Source organism: Engraulis encrasicolus, chromosome 1 (genome assembly GCF_034702125.1).
Source record: "Engraulis encrasicolus isolate BLACKSEA-1 chromosome 1, IST_EnEncr_1.0, whole genome shotgun sequence".
Lineage (NCBI taxonomy): Eukaryota > Metazoa > Chordata > Actinopteri > Clupeiformes > Engraulidae > Engraulis > Engraulis encrasicolus.
In genome coordinates, this window is record NC_085857.1 from 13,352,787 (window position 1) to 13,375,286 (window position 22,500).

General features: G+C 45.4%; 1 protein-coding gene across 4 annotated transcripts in view; it reads right to left on the reverse strand.

Moving 5' to 3' along the window:
- LOC134448030 (kinesin light chain 1-like) overlaps positions 1–22,500 on the reverse strand; it is a 129,027-nt gene that overhangs the window by 65,279 nt on the left and 41,248 nt on the right. For 2 of the 4 annotated variants that reach the window (XM_063197791.1, XM_063197814.1), the window contains exons 2-4: positions 6,899–7,107; positions 3,792–3,935; positions 273–503 (exon numbers count right to left, since the gene is read on the reverse strand). In XM_063197791.1, coding sequence (XP_063053861.1) covers positions 273–503; positions 3,792–3,935; positions 6,899–7,018 — 495 coding nt within the window. In that variant the 5' untranslated portion in view covers positions 7,019–7,107. Of the gene's footprint in view, positions 1–272; positions 504–3,607; positions 3,660–3,791; positions 3,936–6,720; positions 6,754–6,898; positions 7,108–22,500 lie in introns of those variants that run through there. The other 2 variants (XM_063197798.1, XM_063197807.1) reach the window with 2 other exon arrangements.

Here is a 22,500-nt window from a genome sequence, read left to right on the forward strand (position 1 = left end):
GTGTGCTCCCTTTTGTGAGATGCCGTATACTGTATACCAAGCATGTGTACCCTCAGTGAGACGTCCTGGTCGTACTTCTTGAGCTGGTTCATGAACTCCAGGTGCTTCTTCTCCTCTTCCAGCTGGGCCACGCTCTGCTCTGCCTTACAGCTCTACTTTAATGTGTGTGTGTGTGTGTGTGTGTGTGTGTGTGTGTGTGTGTGTGTGTGTGTGTGTGTGTGTGTGTGTGTGAGAGAGTGTGTGTGTACTGCATACGCCTGTATTCTCCTTACCGTGGGCGAGACGTCCTGGTCGTACTTCTTGAGCTGGTTCATGAACTCCAGGTGTTTCTTCTCCTCCTCCAGCTGGGCCACGCTCTGCTCGCTCTTCTGCAGCTTCTGCTGGGTGTTGGCCAGCTCGTCGCGCAGCCATTGGTTCTCCTGGCACAGCCGCCGCACCTGCGCGCGCAGCTTCTGCTTCTCCGACTCCACCGCGCTCAGGTGGCTCGACAGCGCCATCATCACCTGCGGAGGGGGAATGCAAGTCGGGAGAGATTAGAATGTGAAATGATAGAGAAGAATTCATCCAGTACCATCAATACCTGAGCGAGCCTGATGACGCACTGAGGCGAAACGCGTTGTTCGCTCTAATAAAACGAGCATAAAGTCAAGAAAGTGTGCGGTAGACTTCTTTCTTTTGAAGTATTGAACATTCCTGCATATACCAGCACCTAGGAGCTGTGCATGGAACTTTGAACTGTTGAAGAATTCATCCAGTTTCAAATTTTAGATTTGTAAACAGCAGAATTGATAATGCACTTTATAATGAAATTCATAACAACATTGAATAAATAAATGAATAGAACTGAAAATTGTCAGGTTAACAGCGCCATCATCACCTGCGGAGGGGGAACGGAAGTTGGGAGAGGTACAGTTTGAAATTATAGAGTAGAATTCATCTTTTTCATTTTTTGAAGTTCCAAAGTTTACATTTGGAGACAGTAGAATTGGAAAAGAATGAAATAATATAATTTATAATAAAAATTCAAAACAATATTGATCGAATGACTGACAAATGTCAGGTTGACAGTGTAGTCAAAATATGTGGAGTACGATAGAAGTAAGAGTAGAAATAAAGATAGAACTTTGTATTGTTAAAAAAAACTATTCTGACTCCATTATGCACACAATGCCCGACTCCAAAAAGCCTTCAGCACTTCCTGAGTGCAATAGAAATAGAAATGTAATAGAATAAATAGAATAAAACAGCATAGAAGAGAGTTGACAAAAGATTTAACAACACCCATCGTCATGCCACAAAGAGGTCACATGAGTAGACCATTAACACACACACACGCACGCACACACGTGCACGCACACACACACACACACACACACACACACACACACACACACACACACACACACACACACACACACACGAGTCATCTTATGGTTTATTCTCCTCGTACTACTTTCCATGCACTGACTGAATCCGAACGTTCACAGACATGTGCATTTGGTTCAAGTTGAGTGGCTAAGAGAGCGTTATCAATTGAGTGTTGGGCCCTGTGTTATCGATTAAAATATAGCCTATCCACCTGGGTGTGTGTTCAAGGCTTAGCTTATAGTTTGGGTGCACTGTGTAATATTTTTAGTAGTTTCCAGAATTCATGCTGCCTATTCACAAATGTTACCTTTTTCAAGAATACGCCACCATGAAACCCTCTACTTTGGGATGGCTTGACTACAACCCCGGGGTGAGTTTCTCAAAAGAGAGAAGTTCTTAGCCTGTTAGCAACTTCGGTAGTTGCCAATGGAAAAATGCATTGAAAACAACAAAGTAGCTAATGTAGTAAGCAACTTTGGCTTTGAGAAATTCACCCCTGAACACGTAAAATGGGCTTCCCCTGTTTTAAAAGTCTGTAGCCGCCACTGTCACAGACGTATCATTAAGCAAGTCGTCCCCTCATATCCACCGAGCAGCTGCTCACTTAATGGCTGTGTGAATCACTCTAATCTCTGGGAAGATTATATAGTAAGGGCTGTTGCGGAAGTACATCAAAACATCTCTGGAGAATAGCCATAATAGCCATTACAGCCATACTCTCCAGCTAGCAATTGTCATCTTCTCTCTGATTCATTCTCTCTCTCTCTCTCTCTCTCTCTCTCTCTCTCTCTCTCTCTCCCTCTCTCTCTCTCTCTCTCTGTTTCCCTCTCTTTTCTCGCTTAGTGTTGCACTCTCTTACAGCTGGCACTAGCAATTGCCATAATTTCTTCGTCACCCTCTCACTCTCATCAATCCCTTTATATTCTTGCTCCATCTCTGCATTTTTTCTTTCTGTATCCCTCTCGTTTCTCACTTCCTGTCTTGCCGTCTCGCACAGTCATTACACTCCCAAAGTAGCTTCTCATCAACCTCTTTATCTATTTCTTTCCCTTTAAATGAAATGAAATAATATAATTTATAATAAAAATTCAAAACAATATTGAACGAATGACCCAAATTAATGAACTGACAAATGTCAGGTTGACAGTGTTGTCAAAATATGTGGAGTACGATAAAAGTAAAGATAGAACTAGCTTCTCATCAACCTCTTTATCTATTTCTTTCCCTTTAAATGTGTCCCTCGCTTGTTTTTTGTGCAGGTCCCTCCTCCCTCCCCTTTCACTCCCTGAAAGTCTCTTTTCTCTCTCTCTCTCTCTCTCTCTCTCTCTCTCTCTCTCTCTCTCTCTCTCTCTCTCTCTCTCTCTCTCTCAACATTTTTGGTCCATTCTAGCGATCAATGTAGACATTAGCTGAAGCACCTAACCTGTATCGGTTCACTCTCACACACACACACACACACACACACACACACACACACACACACACACACACACACACACACACACACACACACACACACACACACACACACACACACACACACACACACACGCTCTCTTTCTCTCTCTCACTCACTTTCACGCACACCATCTCTCTCTCTCTCCCTTTCACACACCATCTCTCTCTCTCTCTCCTCCTTCCTCACCTGTGCCTAGGGTGACCATGTCCGTGACAGGAAAAAGGAGGACATGTTTTAGGAGGGGGGGTTTGGGGGTCCCCCCCCACAAATGTGTGTTATTTAGATGCAATTTCATGCATTTTAATGCATTTTTGTCCGGCTTAATGCTGTGCCTTAGGGGTCTTACACACCAGGGCAGTAAAGCGGCGAGGAACGGCCGCATTTTTTATCGGCGTCTGTGAAAAACATATCTGTCCTTACACACCAACCGGCGGTAGTCGAGCGTCAGCAGCACGGGAGCCGGCTCCGCACCGCGCTGCATTTGGAAAATAGAACTCGAGCGTATTTTTCACACCGGCGACCGGCGGTGTCTCATTCAAATGAATGGCAGAGTAGCATGCTAGCTTTGGCTGTGGGGAGGGTTTTGAACCGGACTGGCCGCACACGCCGACGCTGTCAGTGTGAAAGGGAGAGAAAAACACGCCGGCCGAAACTAAGCAGAAAGACCGCGTTCGTCCTGCGACTGTTCCGTTCCGCCTTGGTATGTTTTGGCCCTTACGCCGGACAAGGCACTGAAAAGGAGGACGGTCCTCCCTAAAGGAGGACGTCTGGCCACCCTACCTGTGCCTCTCCGAGTCCCAGCTCGATCATCTCCACACTCTTCCTCAGGAGGCTGCTCCACTCATGGACTTGGCTTGCCTCCTTACACACACACACACAAACACACACACACACACCAGCTCTCTTTCTCTCTCTCACTCACTTTCACACACACCATCTCTCTCTCTCTCTCCTCCTTCCTCACCTGTGCCTCTCCGAGTCCCAGCTCGATCATCTCCACGCTCTTCCTCAGGAGGCTGCTCTTCTCGTGCACCAGGCTGGCCTCCTCGTCCTTCTTCAGGCACTTGATGGTCTCCAGCAGGCTGTGCAGGATGGCGTTGTGCTCGCTCTGCCGAGGGAGTCACCAATTGAGGTGAATCAATGAACAAAATTCAAGAGACACCGCACACTGCTTACTTTTCTTAACTTTATTTCTCTGAGCGAACCTGATGACGCATTGGGCGAAACGCGTTGTTCGCTCAGAGATATAAAGTTAAGAAAAGTAAGCAGTGTGCGGTGTCTCTTGAATTTTGTTCATTGATTCACCTTCTCCTGCCTCACACCTGCACCTGCATTGCTTAGGGCTTGTGCACAAGGACTATCTTGCACTTTGATCACAAATTGAGGTATTTGGTTCATTTTGGAGTGTACAATGGCTATAAAAATGTGGCAACACTTTATAATAATGTCTGCTTAGTAAAGACTTAGTAAATACTTTACTAATGATGAACAAAACATTAACACATGTTTTTATCATTAACTAAGTTTTATAAATGCTTTATAAAATATCTCCAAATAATACAAGATTTTACCTACCTTATAATCAGGGTTCATACACTTTTTCACCTATTTTTTTCCATGACTTTTCCATGACTTTTCCAAAACCTTTTACTAAATTTCCAGGACCAAAAAAAAACAATGACCAATCGCTGGCGTGCAGGGTGGGGCATATTATATTTCATAGCCTATATTATAAATATGTAAATATATTCATACTATAGGCTATGTTTCACTACAGGCTGCTGCCATTATACTATATGTTGTATTACTGGTATATTAATTATATTATTCACTAATATTGTAAGCCTATTTATAGGCCTATTATTCACTTCTGGTATAGGCCTTGAGTAAGAAATGGAAATGAATAGGCCAATAGGAAATAAGGTCGTGAAATCATTATGAAGACAACTTTGGAGGTAGATGCTCATCCTGCCCAAGTAATTTAGAAAACATTGAGTCTACCTCTACACCTGCCTAAGCACAACAGTCCAAAGCGCCTGTAAGAATGTTTGTTGTCATTTGTTGTGGTCGTTGATGGAGTCAAAAAAGGTGGAAAGAGTGCACTGCTCGTGGCAAAGTGTGACGCCCACTCAACGAGATGCGACAGTGAGCATCATTTTGTGTTGCTATCTGACTGATTTGAAATAAAGCCACAAAACTTTTCAAACTCTTTTGGCGCTGCCGCTTATATTTCAAAAGCGCCATGCCGACACTGACAATTGTTTGGCTCGCGGTCATCCACACATAGCCTACTGTACAGATTTCATTAACCAACTCAGTCGCAGGTGCACCTTAGCTTCTCAATATCAATATGTCGGGGCTTACCGAAAACATAAAAGGTTCACTTGGAGCTCTATCCGGCAAATTAGCGGTTTAAACATGTCTTAGGGTTGTATTCCTTTTGGCATTAACTTTAGTGGAACCGCTAAATATATCGCTAAAACGTTTTTAATTGCTAACCTGTTAGTAGCTGGAGGGAACGCTGTATCTTGCCCTTCAGGTGGCTGACAAGTGGCGCACTTCACACATATCGGACACATCAAAATGTTCGTCCTCCTTTTGTTAGCCATTTGTTGATAATCTTTTGAAAGCCATGCGTTGTTGAAGTTACATTTCGCGGCAAGCCGTAACATTATTATTAGAAGTTTAGAACTCAGCTCTCTCACCACGCCTCGCATATCTAGCTCGTGCGTTATGAGAATTACGGTTGCCAGATGTGACTGATTTCCAGCACAAAAAATGCATGAAAACCGCGTGGAGCCACTACAACCTGCCTTATTTGAAAAACACTCAATTTGGCAACAAAGGGTTATGCATGCGCAAACTGCGCAAGACAACATTTCTACGACAACTCATGGCTATTTAGAACTACATTTAGAACTATATTTTGCGTGGCATCAAGTTCATAAAGATAATTGATGAAACACTAGATAGATTTCCATGACTTTTCCAAAACTTTTGACCAAAAAAACGTTTTCCATAACTTTTCCAGGCCTGGAAATTTGATTTTTTAAATTCCATAACTTTTCCAGGTTTTTCATGACCGTACGAACCCTGTTAATAGAGTATTTTATTCATTTACAAGCAATTTGTAAATGTTTGATACATTTAAGATATTAACATAACATTTCCTAGTCATTTACAAACATTTGTTAACATTTCCTAGTCATTTACAATCATTTGTTAATGTTTTGTTCATCAATAGTTAATTATTTATTAAGTATTTAAAAAGCTTTTTTTGCATCCATTATTAAAGTGTTACCAAAAAGTCTACATCCTCCTGTTGCAATGCCAGGTTTTTGTGATGTGAAACAACCCAAATAATTTCAATTTTTTTTCCACATTTAATCTTAACTATTAACCTGTACAATGCAATTGAAACATTAACTCAAACCCTCAAAGGAAAATATAGAAAGTAAAAAAAACTTAAATATGCACACCAGCTGTGCACTGGCCATGATTCTATTCTATTCTATTCTATTCTATTCTATTTTATGCTATTCTATTCTACAGTATTCTATGTAGTAGTAAGTAGTGCAATGTAATGTAGTGTAATGCAATGTACCGTAAGTGTACCTTGAGTGCCTCCCTGGGCTACGAGCTGTGTGCTGGCCATGATCTCCTCCTGAGTCAGCTTCTATTCTATTCTATTCCATTCTATTCTATTCTATTCTATTCTAGTCTACTCTACGGTGTTCTATTCAATGCCAGTGTAAAGTAGTGTAATGTAATCCTACCTTGAGTGTAATGTAATGTAGTGTAGTGTAGTGTAATGTAATGTAATGTAGTGTAATGTAATGTAATGTAGTGTAATGTAATGTAATGTAGTGTAGTAATGTAATGTAGTGTAATACCTTGAGTGCCTCCAGTCCCTGGGCCACCAGCCGTGTGCTGACTGGCCATGATCTCCCCCCTGGGTCAGCTTCTATTCTATTCTATTCTATTCTATTCTATTCTATTTTATTCTATGTTCTACTCTACTGTGCTCTATCCATTGCCAGTGTAGTGTAGTGTCGTGTAATGTAATCCTACCTTGAGTGCCTCCAGTCCCTGGGCCACCAGCCGTGTGCTGGCCATGATTTCCTCTTGAGTCAGCTTCTCCATCTTCTCATCTCCGCCTCCAGCGCGAGACGGGAACACCAGCGTAGACATGGCGGAGCGGGGTCACCAGGGGGTCAGGCAACGCCAACGGGGTCAAAGGTGAAGGGTAGGGAGGATCTGAAGAAGTGAGGAAGTGTGGTCTGTGGAAAAGAAGAAGAAGAGGAGAGAGAGAGAAACAGAGCTTGTTTGTTATCAATGAAACAATGGAGACACATTGTTTGTCCCTCCTCTTGTTATACACCGTGTTTAATGATGATTTTTTCTCAGCAGTGATTTCAAAGTCGGTTTGTTATCAATGAAACGATAGCATCACTGATATGTAGTATACCGACAGCGGGCTTCTCCTGTATTCCATTCAACTGTTTTGAAGCATCCACGACTGATCAGGGAGAATACTTCCGCCCCAGATTTCTGGAGGCATACCTTAGTAATGCTGAGAACAAGCGCTGATAGGCTGACACCGCCGGCTCTTTGCGTTTGACTTTCAATCAAAAGAATTCTAAAAAGAATTCTAACTGTTAATCAACCCAACCGACAATGCTCATTGGTCATTTAAAAAATTGAATTTGCTCTCTAAAATAAAGGGTCAGGCCGAACAAGGCTTGTTTGAAAGGGACGGGAAACTGCCGTTTAAACGAGAGGTCACAGTTCAAAGGTGAAAGGAAGTGGGAAGGGAACAGAGGAAGAGATAAGAGTTGATTCATCAGAGAAAGGCACAGAATTGAATTATACCATCAATGAAACACCAGAGACAACACATTGACACCACACTGTGGCATTCCACAGAGAGAGAGAAAGACATGAAACACATCTGAAGGATTCTCTCTATAAAAAGATCACAGGGAAAATAAAACAAGAGCTTTGAGCCTTGAAGATTGATCTGTCTAGGGGATGCGGCGTGCGTACGGTACGTACGTCCCAACGGTAGATCTACATGTTTATTCTAATCAGGTGGAGATGAGAAATGGGGGATCATAAAAAAAGAGGGAGAGAGGGGTATGAACGGAAGGGGATGGTGAGGTAAAAGAAGAGTCAACACACTGTTGCAGTTCGGGACAGACACAGAAAGAGAGAGAGAGAGAGAGAGAGAGAGAGAGAGAGAGAGAGAGAGAGAGAGAGAGAGAGAGAGAGAGAGAGAGAGAGAGAGATTTAACCAGTCCTTTATTGACTCATTGTCAAAGGTGTTACAATGTCAGGCCGCAACTTGGCTGCAATGTGACATACCACCTCCCCCACCCCCCATGTGTCCGTAAAGCAGTCCATGTCATCAACCAACTTGTAGTATGCATATTCAATTTTCACCCGGGTATCCACCAAGCCCTTGAAGACCTCCACTGGGTCACAGGAACCCATCCCCAACATCTTATTCTTCCGTGTCTTCCAAATTGCAAGTTTGGCTGAACCCAACAAAAAGTTGACTAAACACACCTCGCTCCTCCTCCTCACACTGAGAGAGAGAGAGAGAGGGAGAGAGAGAGAGAGAGAGAGAGAGAGAGAGAGAGAGAGAGATAGAGAGAGAGAGAGAGAAAGAAAGAGAGAGAGAGAGGTGGTGGTTAGGGGGTCTGGTAGGTTGAAGATGTATGGAGCTGAATTAAACATCAGAGTAGTAGTTGTGTGGTTGTGGGAGAAGATGTGATAAGGGTGGGATTGGGCTGGGTGAGAGGGTGGTCGTGGGGTGTTTGTGGGGAGGCTGTCTGTGCAGTGGTTGCGGGTGTGGTGTGGAAAGATATGCGATGATGGTGGACTGGTTGTGGGAGAAAAATTACAATTGTAGTTGTGGAGAGGTTGTGTTGTGGTTGTGGAGAGGTTGTGTTGTGGTTGTGGGGAGGTTGTAGTTGTGTTGAGGTTGTATTGAGGGGAAGTTGTGTTGTGGTTGTGTTGTTGTTGTGGGGAGGTTATGGGGAGGTTGTGGTTGTGAGGAGGTTGTGGTTGTATTGAGGGGAGGTTGTGTTGTAGTTATGGAGAGGTTGTGTTGTAGGTGTGTTGAGGTTATGGGGAGATTGTGTTGTGGTTGTGTTGAGGTTGAGGTTGTGCTGTGTTGCGGTTATGGCTGTGCTGTGGTTGTGGGGAGGTTGTGCTGTAGTTATGGAGAGGTTGTGGTGTGTTGTGGTTATGGGGAGATTGTGTTGTGGATGTGAAGACGTTGTGTTGTGGTTGTGGAGAGGTTGTGTGAAGACGTTGTGTTGTGGTTGTATTGTCTGGAGAGGTTGTGTTGTAGGTTGTGTTGTGGTTGTGGGGAGGTTGTGTCGTATTGTCTGGAGAGGTTGTGTTGTAGTTATGGAGAGGTTGTGTTGTAGGTGTGTTGTGGTTGTGGGGAGGTTGTGCCGTGGTTGTGTTGAGGTTGTGTTGTGGTTGTGGAGAGGTTGTGTTGTGGTTGTATTGTCTGGAGAGGTTGTGTTGTAGTTATGGAGAGGTTGTGTTGTAGGTGTGTTGTGGTTGTGGGGAGGTTGTGGTTGTATTGAGGGGAGGTTGTGTTGTAGTTATGGAGAGGTTGTGTTGTAGGTGTGTTGTGGTTGTGGGGAGATTGTGCCGTGGTTGTGTTGAGGTTGTGGTTGTGGGGAGATTGTGTCGTGGTTGTGTTGTGGTTGTGGTTGTATTGTCTGGAGAGGTTGTGTTGAGGTTGTGGTTGTGGGAGAAGATGTGTGGAGCTGAATTAAACATTAGAAAGGAGACAGGAGGGAGACAAGAGGGAAAAACGCTTCCTGAATCCCTGTACCAATTACAGTTCTGTCACACAAAACACACACCCAGCAAGCCAAACAAACACACAAACACACACACGCAGCAAGCCAAGCAAACACATACACACACACGCACACAGATGTTGCATATGAAACACACTGCAGAAAGAAACAGAATGTGGGAAGAGCCTGCCGAGGCAAAGACACACAAACTGGTCCAACACGCACAGTTGGCCCCAGTGCAGATCTAATGTCTTTTTGTGCCGCACGCACGCACGCACGCACGCACGCACGCACGCACGCACGCACCCTTTGACTAGTTTGATACGTCGTTACACACACACACACTACACAACTGGCCAGTACCCTGCATAAATCTATGGGTGAAGAGGCTCACTGCAAGCTCACACACACTGCCACGAATTCCCAACAACGCCCATGAAATGTACAGACACACGCACGCACGCACGCACGCACACACGCACGCACGCACGCACGCACGCACGCACACACGCACACACGCACACACACACACACGCACACACACACACACACACACACACGCACACACGCACATACACACACACGAGTTAGAGGGTGGCAGACAGGGTAATTGTTTTATGGGGGGTGTTCCCAGCATACACACACGCACGCACACACACACGCACACGCACAGACACACATGTATGCACGCACACACACATGCATGCAGGCACACCAAGGTAATTGTTTGTGGGGGAGGTTGGCAGCACAGAGTCATGAATAACCAGCTTGTTACTGCACTACATGTTGGAGGGAATGAATATGGAAACTGGATGCTTCAACAGTTTAGCTAGTTACACTGCCAATAAGTCACTGTGTGTGTGTACAGATGTGTGTGTGTGTGTGTGTGTGTGTGTGTGTGTGTGTGTGTGTGTGTGTGTGTGTGTGTGTGTGTGTGTGTGTGTGTGTGTGTGTATGTGCTTGTGTGTGTGCAGAGTTGTGTGTGTGTGTGTGCAGGTGTGTGTGTGTGTGTGTGCAGGTGTGTGTGTGTGTGTGTGTGTGTGTGTGTGTGTGTGTGTGTGTGTGTGTGCAGGTGTGTGTGTGTGTGTGTGTGTGTGTGCAGAGTTTCTGTGTGTGTGTGTGTGCAGAGTTTCTGTGTGTGTGTGTGTGTGTGTGTGTGTGTGTGTGTGTGTGTGTGTGTGTGTGTGTGTCTGTGTGTGTGTGTGCGTGTGTGTGTGTGCGTGCGTGTGTGTGTATGCATGTCAATAAGTGCATGCTAGCATGTGTGTACGTGTTTCGTGTTTGTTCTTTAGACACATCTTGTTCTGTAGAGGCATCTGTGTTGTCCGTGTGTGTGTGTGTGTATGTGTGAATGCATGTGCCACGCCAATAAGTGTTCGCATGCGCCAATACGTGTGTGTGTGTGTGTGTGAATGCATGTGCCACGCCAATAAGTGTCTGTACGTGCCAATAAGTGTGTGTGTGTGTGTGTGTGTGTGTGTGTGTGTGTGTGTATGCATGTGCCATGACAATAAGTGTGTGTGTGTGTGTGTGTGTGTGTGTGTGTGTGTGTGTGTGTGCGTGAATGCATGTGCCACGCCAATAAGTGTCTGTACGTGCCAATAAGTGTGTGTGTGTGTGTGTGTGTGTGTGTGTGTGTGTGTGTGCTGTGCGTCTGTGTCCGTGTATGAGTGTATGCATGTGCCATGACAATAAGTGTGTGTGTGTGTGTGTGTGTGTGTGTGTGTGTGTGTGTGTGTGTGTGTGTGTGTGTGTGTCTGTGTGTGTATGCATGTGCCAAGCCAATAAGTGTCCGTATGTGCCAATAAGTGTGTGTGTGTGTATGTTCGTGTTTGTCTGCGTGTATGTTTGTCTGCATGTGTGTGTGTGTGTGTGTGTGTGTGTGTGTGTGTGTGTATCTCTTTTGCCAAGCCCCCAGTTCCATAAGCAAACACCACTGGCAACAACAGCACAGAAATCCTGCACATTTGGCACATGTTTACAGCTGTGTGTGTGTTTGTGTTTGTGTTGTTGTGTGTGTGTCTGCGTATGTGTGTCTGCGTCTGTGGTGTGTGTGTGTGTGTGTGTGTGTGTGTGTGTGTGTGTGTGTGTGTGTGTGTGTGTGTGTGTGTGTGTGTATCTCTTTTGCCAAGCCCCCAATTCCATAAGCAAACACCACTGGCAACAACAGCACAGAAATCCTGCACATTTGGCACATGTTTACAGCTGTCTGTGTGTGTTTGTGTTTGTGTTGTTGTGTGTGTGTCTGCGTATGTGTGTCTGCGTCTGTGGTGTGTGTGTGTGTGTGTGTGTGTGTTTACTCTTCATCCCTCTCCTGTGTGTGTGTGTGTGTGTGTGTGTGTGTGTGTGTGTGTGTGTGTGTGTGTGTGTGTGTGTTTACTCGTCATCCCTCTCCTCTCCTCCCTTGTCTGTGCCAACAACCCTGGAGCATGAGGCATGAAGGACACACAGAAAGAAGGGATCAGGAGAGATGGAGAGAGAGAGAGAGAGAGAGAGAGAGAGAGAGAGAGAGAGAGAGAGAGAGAGAGAGAAAGAGAGAGGGAGAAAGAGAGAGGGAGAAAGAGAGAGGGAGGAAAAGTGAGATGAAAGAGAGAACATAGGATTAAGATGAAAAGAAAAAAAACTGGGCAGAAGGGGGAGTGTCGGGATAAATATGAGAGAGAGAGAGAGAGAGAGAGAGAGAGAGAGAGAGAGAGAGAGAGAGAGAGAGAGAGAGAGAGAGAGAGAGAGAGAGAGAGAGAGAGAGAGAGAGAGAGAACATGATGAGACATGGGATGTTTCCAGGAAAAGAGAGAAGAATGAAAGGGGGGGACAAATGAAAGACTACATTTGGGAAAAATGACAAAGGCACAGATGAGAAGAGAAGAGTTGAAAATGGAAGGGAGGAGGAGAGAAGAGAGGAGAAGAGAAGAGAAGTGAAGAAGAGAGAGGATGGAGAAGAGAAGAGAAGAGAAGAGAAGAGAAGACAAGAGAAGAGAAGAGAAGAGAAGAGAAGAGAAGAGAAGAGAAGAGAAGAGAAGAGAAGAGAAGAGAAGAGAAGAATAGGAAAGAGAAGAGAAGAGAGAGATAAGAGAAGAGAAGAGAAGAAGAGAGAGGATGGAGAAGAGAAGAGAAGAGAAGAGAAGAGAAGAGACGAGAAGAGAAGAGAAGAGAAGAGAAGAGAAGAGAAGAGAAGAAAGAAGAACAGAGAAGAGAAGAGAAGAGAAGAGAGAGGATGGAGAAAGTAAAATAGATGTCACTGAACGAGGGGTAGAGGAACAAAGAAGAAAATAAAATGAAAGGATCAAGAAAGACGAGAAGAGACGAGGAGAGACAGGATGCAGAGAGTTGCAGTTAAGGAACAGAGACGAGAGAGAGAGAGAGAGAGAGAGAGAGAGAGAGAGAGAGAGAGAGAGAGAGAGAGAGAGAGAGAGAGCAGAATAGAATAGAATAGAATAGAATAGAATAGAAAGCCTGTATTGTCATCATACAAAGTATACTGAGAAAGAGAGAGAGAGAGAAAGCAGGTGAAAAGGAACACAGAGGAAAGAGAGAACATGGGATTGAGCTGAAAGAGGAAACTGGGCAGGGAAGGGGGGATGAGGATGGGCATGATGAGACAGAGTGCAAGATCAGGAGAGAAGGGGTGAGGAAATGAGGGGAGAACGAGAGAAGGAGGGGAAAACAGATGAACGAGAGAACAGGGGATTGAGATGAAAGAGAGAAGTGGGGAAAACAAGATTGGACATGAGGCTGGTGCAGGGAGAGAGAGAAGAGAGGGAGGAGGGGTGTGGTGCAGGGAGAGAGAGAAGAGAGGGAGGAGGGGTGTGGTGCAGGGAGAGAGAGAAGAGAGGGAGGAGGGGTGTGGTGCAGGGAGAGAGAGAAGAGAGGGAGGAGGGGTGTGGTGCAGGGAGAGAGAGAAGAGAGGGAGGAGGTGTGTGGTGCAGGGAGAGAGAGAAGAGAGGGAGGAGGGGTGTGGTGCAGGGAGAGAGAGAAGAGAGGGAGGAGGGGTGTGGTGTAGGGAGAGAGAGAAGAGAGGGAGGAGGGGTGTGGTGCAGGGAGAGAGAGAAGAGAGGGAGGAGGGGTGTGGTGCAGGCAGAGAGAGAAGAGAGGGAGGAGGTGTGTGGTGCAGGCAGAGAGAGAAGAGGGGGAGGAGGGGTGTGGTGCAGGCAGAGGCGCATCTTGCCACCAGGCAAGGCAGGCAGCCGCTTGGGGCCCCCAAGCCCCTAGATAGTGAATAACAGCCCACACTGTACTACAGTAGTGATGATTTTGGTTCAAATGTTCATTCTTATGCATTTTCGCTTGGGGCCCCACCTGACCCTAGAATCGCCTCTGGGTTCAGGGAGAGAGAGAAGAGAGGGGGGAGGGGGAGGGGGGACTGTAATGGGATAAGTGGAAATATGAGGGGGATTCCAGAAACGAGGTCGGTAGCAAAAAACGAAAGACAGAAACGAGGGGGGTAGGAGGTAGGGATTAGGGGTGGAAATCACAGCCTTCATGACGATACGATACAGTATCGATTTCTTAAATCAGGGATTCGATTTTTTTTCAATACTTAAGAATTCCCCACGATACGATGCGATTCGGTTCGATTCGATTTTTTCCAATTATTTTTCCACTACTATTGTGTTATGGAGCTAGGTAATTGCACAGGGGCCAGCGATTCGATTATTTTCGATTCTTAAGAATGCCCCACGATACAATGCGATTCTATTAAATCGCCGGCCGATACTTCCGATACATCGATACATTTCGATTTTATTTACATCCCTAGTAGGGATGGGACTCGATTTTGGAACACTCAAATATTTGATGTACGTTTGAATTTAGAATATTCGAGTATATCGAGTATATCGAGTATTCGAAATGTTGGTCTCGAAATCCACTGTCATTGAAATGCAGAACCCACATCAAAATTCTGTATGGGCCTCCATCACTGTGTTGAGTGACAATGAAGATTAGTGCAAAGTTTCATTGAATTTCTACATTTACCCTCCAAATAGAAAAGGATAGTCTTTCATTTTCAACATGAATGTCAGAAAGTCTCCAGTAGTGATGCGCGGGCCGGCCCGAACCCAGCGGGGCCTTCGGGTTAGCCTGCGGGGCGGGTGGGTCGGGCCGTTATGTTCTTAAGAATCCACGGGTTGCGGTCGGGTCGGGTCAGATCACAGACAGTCGTCATAATTACACTAATTACACTGTTAACATCAGCGCACATCCGAGACAGTAGAATGCCAATTGACGGCGTATGCACATGTGCTTGCTCTCTCCCCCTGCGCACAGAACCAGAATGCAAGCAAGCAGCCAATGTGGAGCTCTCGCTCTCCTTCTGATTCTAGTTCCCGCGCATCACTATAGCGTGGACTCACATGAAGCTCTCGCTCTCTCGTGCCCCGCTCTCGACTCAAAGAGAAGCAAGCCGTCTAAATATTTTAGCTTAATGGTGGTGGACATTGATTGTTGAACATTAAGCTATTTAAGCAGTTGAAATAAAAAAAAGCACACTGACAACAACCGAACCACAGGACTCAATCTATTATTTTATAGCAGTCTCCAAAGACTATGGCTATTTAATCCGTTTTGCTTTCTCTGTCCTTTATGAATGCGCTTGCGTTCAGCCCCCGAAGGTGTTCTGCTCCTATAGCGAGACGTAACTTTCACAAGGTGAAGTGTTCCAGCCTTGCGAGTAACGCGCATTTTCCCCATCGCGGGCTTAACGTTATGATGCATATCTGGCGAGGTAAACGTTACGAATATGCCCTGCTTTTAAGTTTGCCCCAACCCAGGATGTTTCCATAGGCTATGGCCTGATATGCACCACAACTCAACGCGCTTCAAATGCATGTGAAGCTCGCGCCTCTCAGTCTGCGTATCGGTAACATTTTGCATTGACCACCATCGGTTGAGTTTTAAAATCAATACAAAAAAGACACGTTTATAGCCTACATGGTTTTGTCATCCAGCATATCGAAAATAGGCGAGTGGCTACTTCATCCTCAAATCATAGGCTATTAGCAGAGAACTGTTGGTCTTGCATTCATCAAAGGAGCTCTACTGAGCGGTTGCCTACTTCAGATGCTGGTGAATGGTTCGAAAGGAAAATAATTTATGTTCATGTCTGTTCATGACAGTCTTGCAAAGAGACAACCGACTATGTCGAATAATTGGTCAAGGCGCGAGATGAGGAATACTTCAGGGCTATTGGAAAAAACTTGAATAGCCTATTTGTATCCCCGAGTGTTAAAAGCAGGAGAGCCTGAACGTCGTAACCTCGGCTGTTGAGGTAGGCTATTCGCTTTCGCTATCGTTGTCACTTTTGCATGTAGCCTTCTAAAATGCATTTTATCTCCAAGTGTTTATTTAATAACAATTGGCTATACAGCAATTCTGTGAAATTAGTTATCTTTCCATGGGAATAGCAAAGTCCAGCATGCACGCACGCTTATTTCTCTCCTTCCATTTACAATCCAAAAGCTCCAACAAGGGGAGGGAAACAGCGCTGTCCATGCGCTTCCTAACAGGTGGCGACCCCACCACGTCTCACAGCCATGAGCACACAGACAACACGGCTGGCACCCCACATCATAGTAAATTCATATGGCACGCACAGAGCTTAGGTGTCTGATGTGGCAACGAAAAATGGAATTAAAACCACAATCGTCAGATGGATGTGCTGCGGTCAAGATGTAGACTAACTTTATTGATCCAAGAGGGAAATAAAGGGTGAATGGCTGCCACACGCAGCTGGCAGTCTAGGACATTACGCATCCCCTCGGCGCCGCCGCAGACATTTAATTTATGTTTATTTAATATGCCCATAGGCTATATCGAAATACACATTTATTTAGGCCTATTAAACAAAAACAAAAAATAAGCGGGGCGGGTCGGGTCGGGTTAAAAATCATTGTGTAATATTTCGGGCCGGGTTGGGTTGGGTTGGCTGCGTGATGGGTTGGGTTGGGGCGGGCTGTAAATATCAACGGCCCGCGCACCACTAGTCTCCAGCCACAGTCAAGTTCAGTTTACAGTCAAGGATAACAACATTCGAATATTCGAATAGTGGCCATCTAGTGGATTTTTGAATAGTGTGTTTGTTTGCTAAAAAAATCCTATCTTTAGTGGACAGAGGAGAGACATAAAACACTCGGGAGAGAGATGGGGGGGTGGAATCACATCACAAGGAGGAGAGGATTAGAAGGAGGAATAGAATGGATGCGGAATTGGCAGAATATAATGCGAGGAGGTGAAAGAGGAGAAAAGAAACAAAAGGCAAGAGATGGAGGAGGAGGAGGAGGAGGAGGAGGAGGAGAAGGGACAAAGTGAGGGAGGAGAAAATGAGGGGAAGAGAAGAGGAGGAGAGCAAGCAGCAAGGCTGGAGGATGGAGAGGAGAGAGTTAAGATGGTTGGATGATGATGAAGAGAGAGAGAGAGAGAGAGAGAGAGAGAGAGAGAGAGAGAGAGAGAGAGAGAGAGAGAGAGAGAGAGAGGGAGAGAGAGAGAGATATGGGAAAAGGGAAAGAGAAAGAGAAAGAGAAAGAGGAGGAGAGAGCAGAGTGAGAGGGGAGGACAAAGAAGAGAAGAGAAGAGAAGAGAAGAGAAGAGAAGAGAAGAGAAGAGAAGAGAAGAGAAGAGAAGAGAAGAGAGTAACTGAAGCAGCAAGAGCTGAAGGGACAGAAAAGGATAGAAGAGATTGAATTAAAGATGCCTGGGGAGGATGGAGAGAAATAGAAGTTGGCTGGACGGTAATTTAACCCCATTGCTACCTATAACAAGGACAGGGTGTGTGTGGAAGAGAGAAGACAGTCCCACCAGGAAATCGCGGGCATTTTCTCAAAAAATCGCGGTCAGAATTGCCAGATGGTGCACGAGGATTTCCAGAAAATCGCGATAAAAGTTGCGGAGCTTCTTACTGTGTTGTTGCGATTTTGTTGCGGCATGAAATGAAAGGTGCGATTTTTGTTGCGATTTTTAATGTGTTTCCCCACGCTTGAAAGTAAAGAACACTGCCACATTCCAGTCCTCTGGTGTTTTTATATTATTTACATTTTTATATTATAATTTTGGTCCTTAAGCAAAGCAGGGAAGCGGCCAGGGTGAGTTTTTAGCCAGAATGCCGTGAAGAGTTCAATTTCTTTCATGCTGCCATTACGACACCCTTCATTACAATGCTGTTTATGGCCGTTTGACTCTGTTTTAAATGTCATTACCGTTTCAAATTGTAAGCATACAAACTTCGTATCATGTCGATATCCATTCCTGACTTAAATAGTGGATACATAATTAACTATAAGTAGGCGGGCGGAATTGGGCATATCCAGCCAGTTGAAGAGGGTGGGCTACGTGGTGACAGGAACTCTTGTGACTGAAATCCTGGTTAATGTGAGTCGTCTTTTACACATAGCCTGCCTGTGTCGGCGTTTAATTTTCAAGCTTGTCAAAAGCAACACAAATAAAAGCAGAGGGAGGGGTCGCTTTCGAAAGAAGGCATAGGCCTAGGTTTTTTTTTTTGTTCTCCCGCGCCGTCAGCCGGCTTTAAATTAACGGCTGATGATCATCATTCAATGTAACGAGGATGGAGTTCACAGATTTCCTGTTGTGAAGGGTGCTTGCTGAATAATGTTCAGAAATTATATTAATTTTGGTGCTCTTGTGAATATAAAAGACGACGAGATTGTTATCTAGGCTATAAAACACCGCCTGCAGAACGGAGGTCTCAGCTGTCAATCACGTCAATCGCGCAAGGAAGAGAGAAGGAGAGAGAGACAGAAAGTAGTTTTCCAACTTACTCCCACAGCTTTCCAACGTGTCTGCTCTGGATTTATTCATGTTCAGTGTTCCTTGTCCGTTTGACCGCGCCAGGTTAAACGAAAGTGATTTGACGACACGGTCACCACGGTCACCAAGTGCTCGTATCCAGCCATAGCCCAATTTGCACGAAAGAGATTACTATATCGGCCAGGCACGCACGCAGCATTCACAATGAAGGATGGAAATTACTCCTTTGTTGTGGACAAGGCATTTGCGCATCTCAATTCGGAGGGAAAATGTTGCCTTCTGTATGCGCACAAGTCAAATACCAAAGTGGTCCAGCAGGTGGACTGCTGTAGAAAAAAGAAAACATCTTGTTGTAGGAGCCCTATACTTGGCGCAATGTAGATGACTGTCATGAAGTGTTAATTATATATTTATGTAGGCCTAGCACATTTTAAAAATGTAGGCCTATTGGTTATGCCAGACTAGTCATACATGTTCCCTTCTGTGACCATGCGAGCAGACGCGCAATGAGAACATGGCGTTTCCTACATTCGTATTTATTAGTTTTTTCCCCCTCACCGACAACTTTGTACATGCATAGTAATGCTGGGACTGATTGCTAGGTTACTTTTTTATTGTATTTTTTATTGTATTATCCTTTTTGAAAGGAAGTTTGTCGACGTCAGTTAAGTCAGCGCAACATGGATTGGTTCAAAGTGTTCAAAGTTGCGGGAAATCCCGGTGATTGGTTAAAGTTGCGCTCTCGCGCAGAATTCGCGGGAATTCATTGAAGTTGCGAAAAACGACGCGATCGCAACATCGCGATTTCCTGGAGGGACTGAGAAGAGGATGAGAGAGATTAAAAATGGCTAGATGGATGAACAGTAAATTAGCCCCAGTGCTACAGAATAAAGAGGAGTGACGCATGGAAGGAAGTTCCAAGTGGACAGTGTGTGTGTGTGTGTGTGAGAGAGAGAGAGAGAGAGAGAGAGAGAGAGAGAGAGAGAGAGAGAGAGAGAGAGAGAGAGAGAGAGAGAGAGAGAGTGTAGGTGGTGGTGGAGATTGAGGGTGGCTCGAGGATGAACAGTAAATGAACCCTCAGCAGTCCAGATTAACGAGGACGAAGAGGTGTGGAAATACGAACAGTAGAGGGGAAAGGAGAATGGGGAGAAACAGGGAGGATACGAGGATAGGAGAGGATGGACAGCTCTTTAAACCCAACGGTACAATTTAATGACGGAGGAGAGGTGTGGAATCACGAGTGGCAGTGAACGTGGAAGGAGAGCGCATGGAAGTACAGAGAGAGAGAGAGAGAGAGTAGAGAGGGATAGTAGGAGGGGAAAGAACGAGAGAGAGGAAGGAGGAGGGAGGAGGGAGGAGGATGGGATTAAAGATGGCTGGAGGATGGAGAGTAAATGAGCCTCACTGTTACAGATAACGACAGAGGAGAGATGTGGAGATGTGGAAGTACTGCAGAAAGAGTAAGGGGAACGAGAGAGAGAGAGAGAGAGAGAGAGAGAGAGAGAGAGAGAGAGAGAGAGAGAAAGAGAGAGAGAGAGAGATGGAGAGATAGAGCAAGAAAGAGAGCGAAAGAGAGAAAGAGAGAGAGAGATGGAGAGAGAGAAAGAGAATGGAAAGATAGATAGAAGATGGCTCCACGATGGACAGTAAATTAACCCCAGAAGTACAAGTGGCGTGGATGGGGTTGGGAAAGAGATAGAGAGGGAGTGGGGGAGGGTAGGGTAGTGGAGTGAGAAAGGAGGATCAGAGAGACTAAACATGTCTAGATGGATGGAGCGAAAATTAGGCCCCAGTGCTACAGATTAAAGAGGAAGGAGAGGTGTGGAAGTACAAGTGGAGAGGCAGAGAGAAGTGGGATGTGGAAGAGAGAGAGAGAGGGAGTTGGGATGGGAGTTGGGATGTGGAAGAGAGAGAGAGAGAGAGAGAGGGAGTTGGGATGTGGAAGAGAGAGAGAGAGGGAGTTGGGATGGGAGTTGGGATGTGGAAGAGAGAGAGAGAGAGGGAGTTGGGATGGGAGTTGGGATGCTGAATGACAGGAAGGACATTAAAGACTATATTCATTTGAGATGAAGGACATAGAAGAGGAGAGAGAGAGAGAGAGAGAGAGAGAGAGAGAGAGAGAGAGAGAGAGAGAGAGAGAGAGAGAGAGAGAGAGAGAGAGAGAGAGAGAGAGAGAGAGAGAGAGAGAGAGAGACAAACACACACACACACACACACACACACACACACACTGAGACTAGAGATGAAGAAATAGCATGAAACAGAGAGCAAGAGAGAGAGAGATTAAAATTACTGGACAGGATGGACAATAAATGACCCCCCATGTGGTAGCCGGAGCCAGTGGAAAAGAGGATGAGCGTAGGAGAGAGATTGAAGAGGCGTGGAGGAGGGATGGTAAATGAACCCCCAGTACAACACCGATAAGAGATAAGGACGTGACAGAGGTGTAGAAGAGACCTGGAGTCAGAGAATGGACAGTATATATTAACCCCCCCCCCCACACACACACACACCCACACCCACACCCACACCCACACCCACACACACACACACACACACACACACCCCACCCCACTGCTACAGATAACGAGGAGAGGAATAGAAAGGGAGATGAGAGGGGTACATGAGATGAGACTGGAGTTGGGAAATGTGTGTGTGTGTGTGTGTGTGTGTGTGTGTGTGTGTGTGTGTGTGTGTGTGTGTGTGTGTGTGTGTGTGTGTGTGTGTGTGTGTGTGTGTGTGTGTGTGTGTGTGTGTGTGTGTGTGTGTGTGTGTGGAAAAGGAGGATGAGAGAGATTAAAAGTGTCTTGTAGGAGGACAGTAAATTAGGCCCAGCGGTACAAATGTAAGGGGTAGGGGGAGAGGCGTGGAAGAGAAAAGAATTGGGAAGTGGGGGATGAGAGAGAGAGAGAGAGAGAGAGAGAGAGAGAGAGAGAGAGAGAGAGAGAGAGAGAGAGAGAGAGAGAGAGTGTGTGTGTGTGAGTGACTGAGTGAGTGAGTGAGTGTGAGTGAGTGAGTGAGTGAGAGAGTGAGAGAGTGAGAGAGTGAGAGAGTGAGTGAGAGAGTGAGAGAGTGAGAGAGAGATGAAGAAATAATAGCATGAAACAGAGGTAGAGGAGGATACAGGGTGTGCAGAACTGTACGGCAAACAAGTGTTCTGACCATATCGTCCAGTTTATTTTTATTTTCCAAAACCAAGCTATACGAACATGAAAATCTATTGGATTTAAGCATTCCAGGTCAGAGAGAGAGAGAGAGAGAGAGAGAGAGAGAGAGAGAGAGAGAGAGAGAGAGAGAGGGGGAGAGGTAGAGAGAGAGGGAGAGGTAGAGAGAGAGGGAGAGAGAGAGAGAGAGAGAGACAGACAGATACAGAGACATACTGAGTGCAAGTCTCCTCTCTCCAATACCCCATTCTACATTATACTGTATCTCCACAATAGGGAATCCATTAATCTCTGTCTCCTTTAGAGCGATGCAGGGCCATTATCACACCCAATTAAGCAGCTCATTAAACATTTACACACGGCCACCTGAGCAGCTGACCAATAGAGCCGCTGGTTACCAGACCACCCAATGTCCTTGACCACTATACCCACAATATGATCACCATCTTCTAATGCAGGGGTGGGGAACCTATGTCTCGAGGGCCGTTTGCGTTTTATCCGGCCCCCGATATCATTTTGATGTTATGCAACTTCACATGAAATATGACATATTTTGTAAAGGAATCTTAGAGATTATATTTCCATTGCAATTAAGTTATATTCAGTGAACCTAGAGAAGGTGGGGACTGTTTTAAAGGTGTCTACCGTCAATAAATGGCCTAAATTGCATGGGGAAATCCTGCTTTGTGTTCATAGTACGGCCCTCGGAGGACTTTTATGACCCTTGTAGGAATTTGAAGTGGCCCCTCAAATGAAAAAGGTTCCCCACCCCTGTAAGGGAATTCATTTCTACCTTCCTTTCTTCTTTACATCCATCCTCCCTTCCCATCTTCCTTCCTTACTTCCTCCTTCCCTTCTTTACTTCCTATCTTTCTACGGATCTTCCTTCCTTTCGCTATCACTAGCTGCTAATCGTATTAAAGCACTA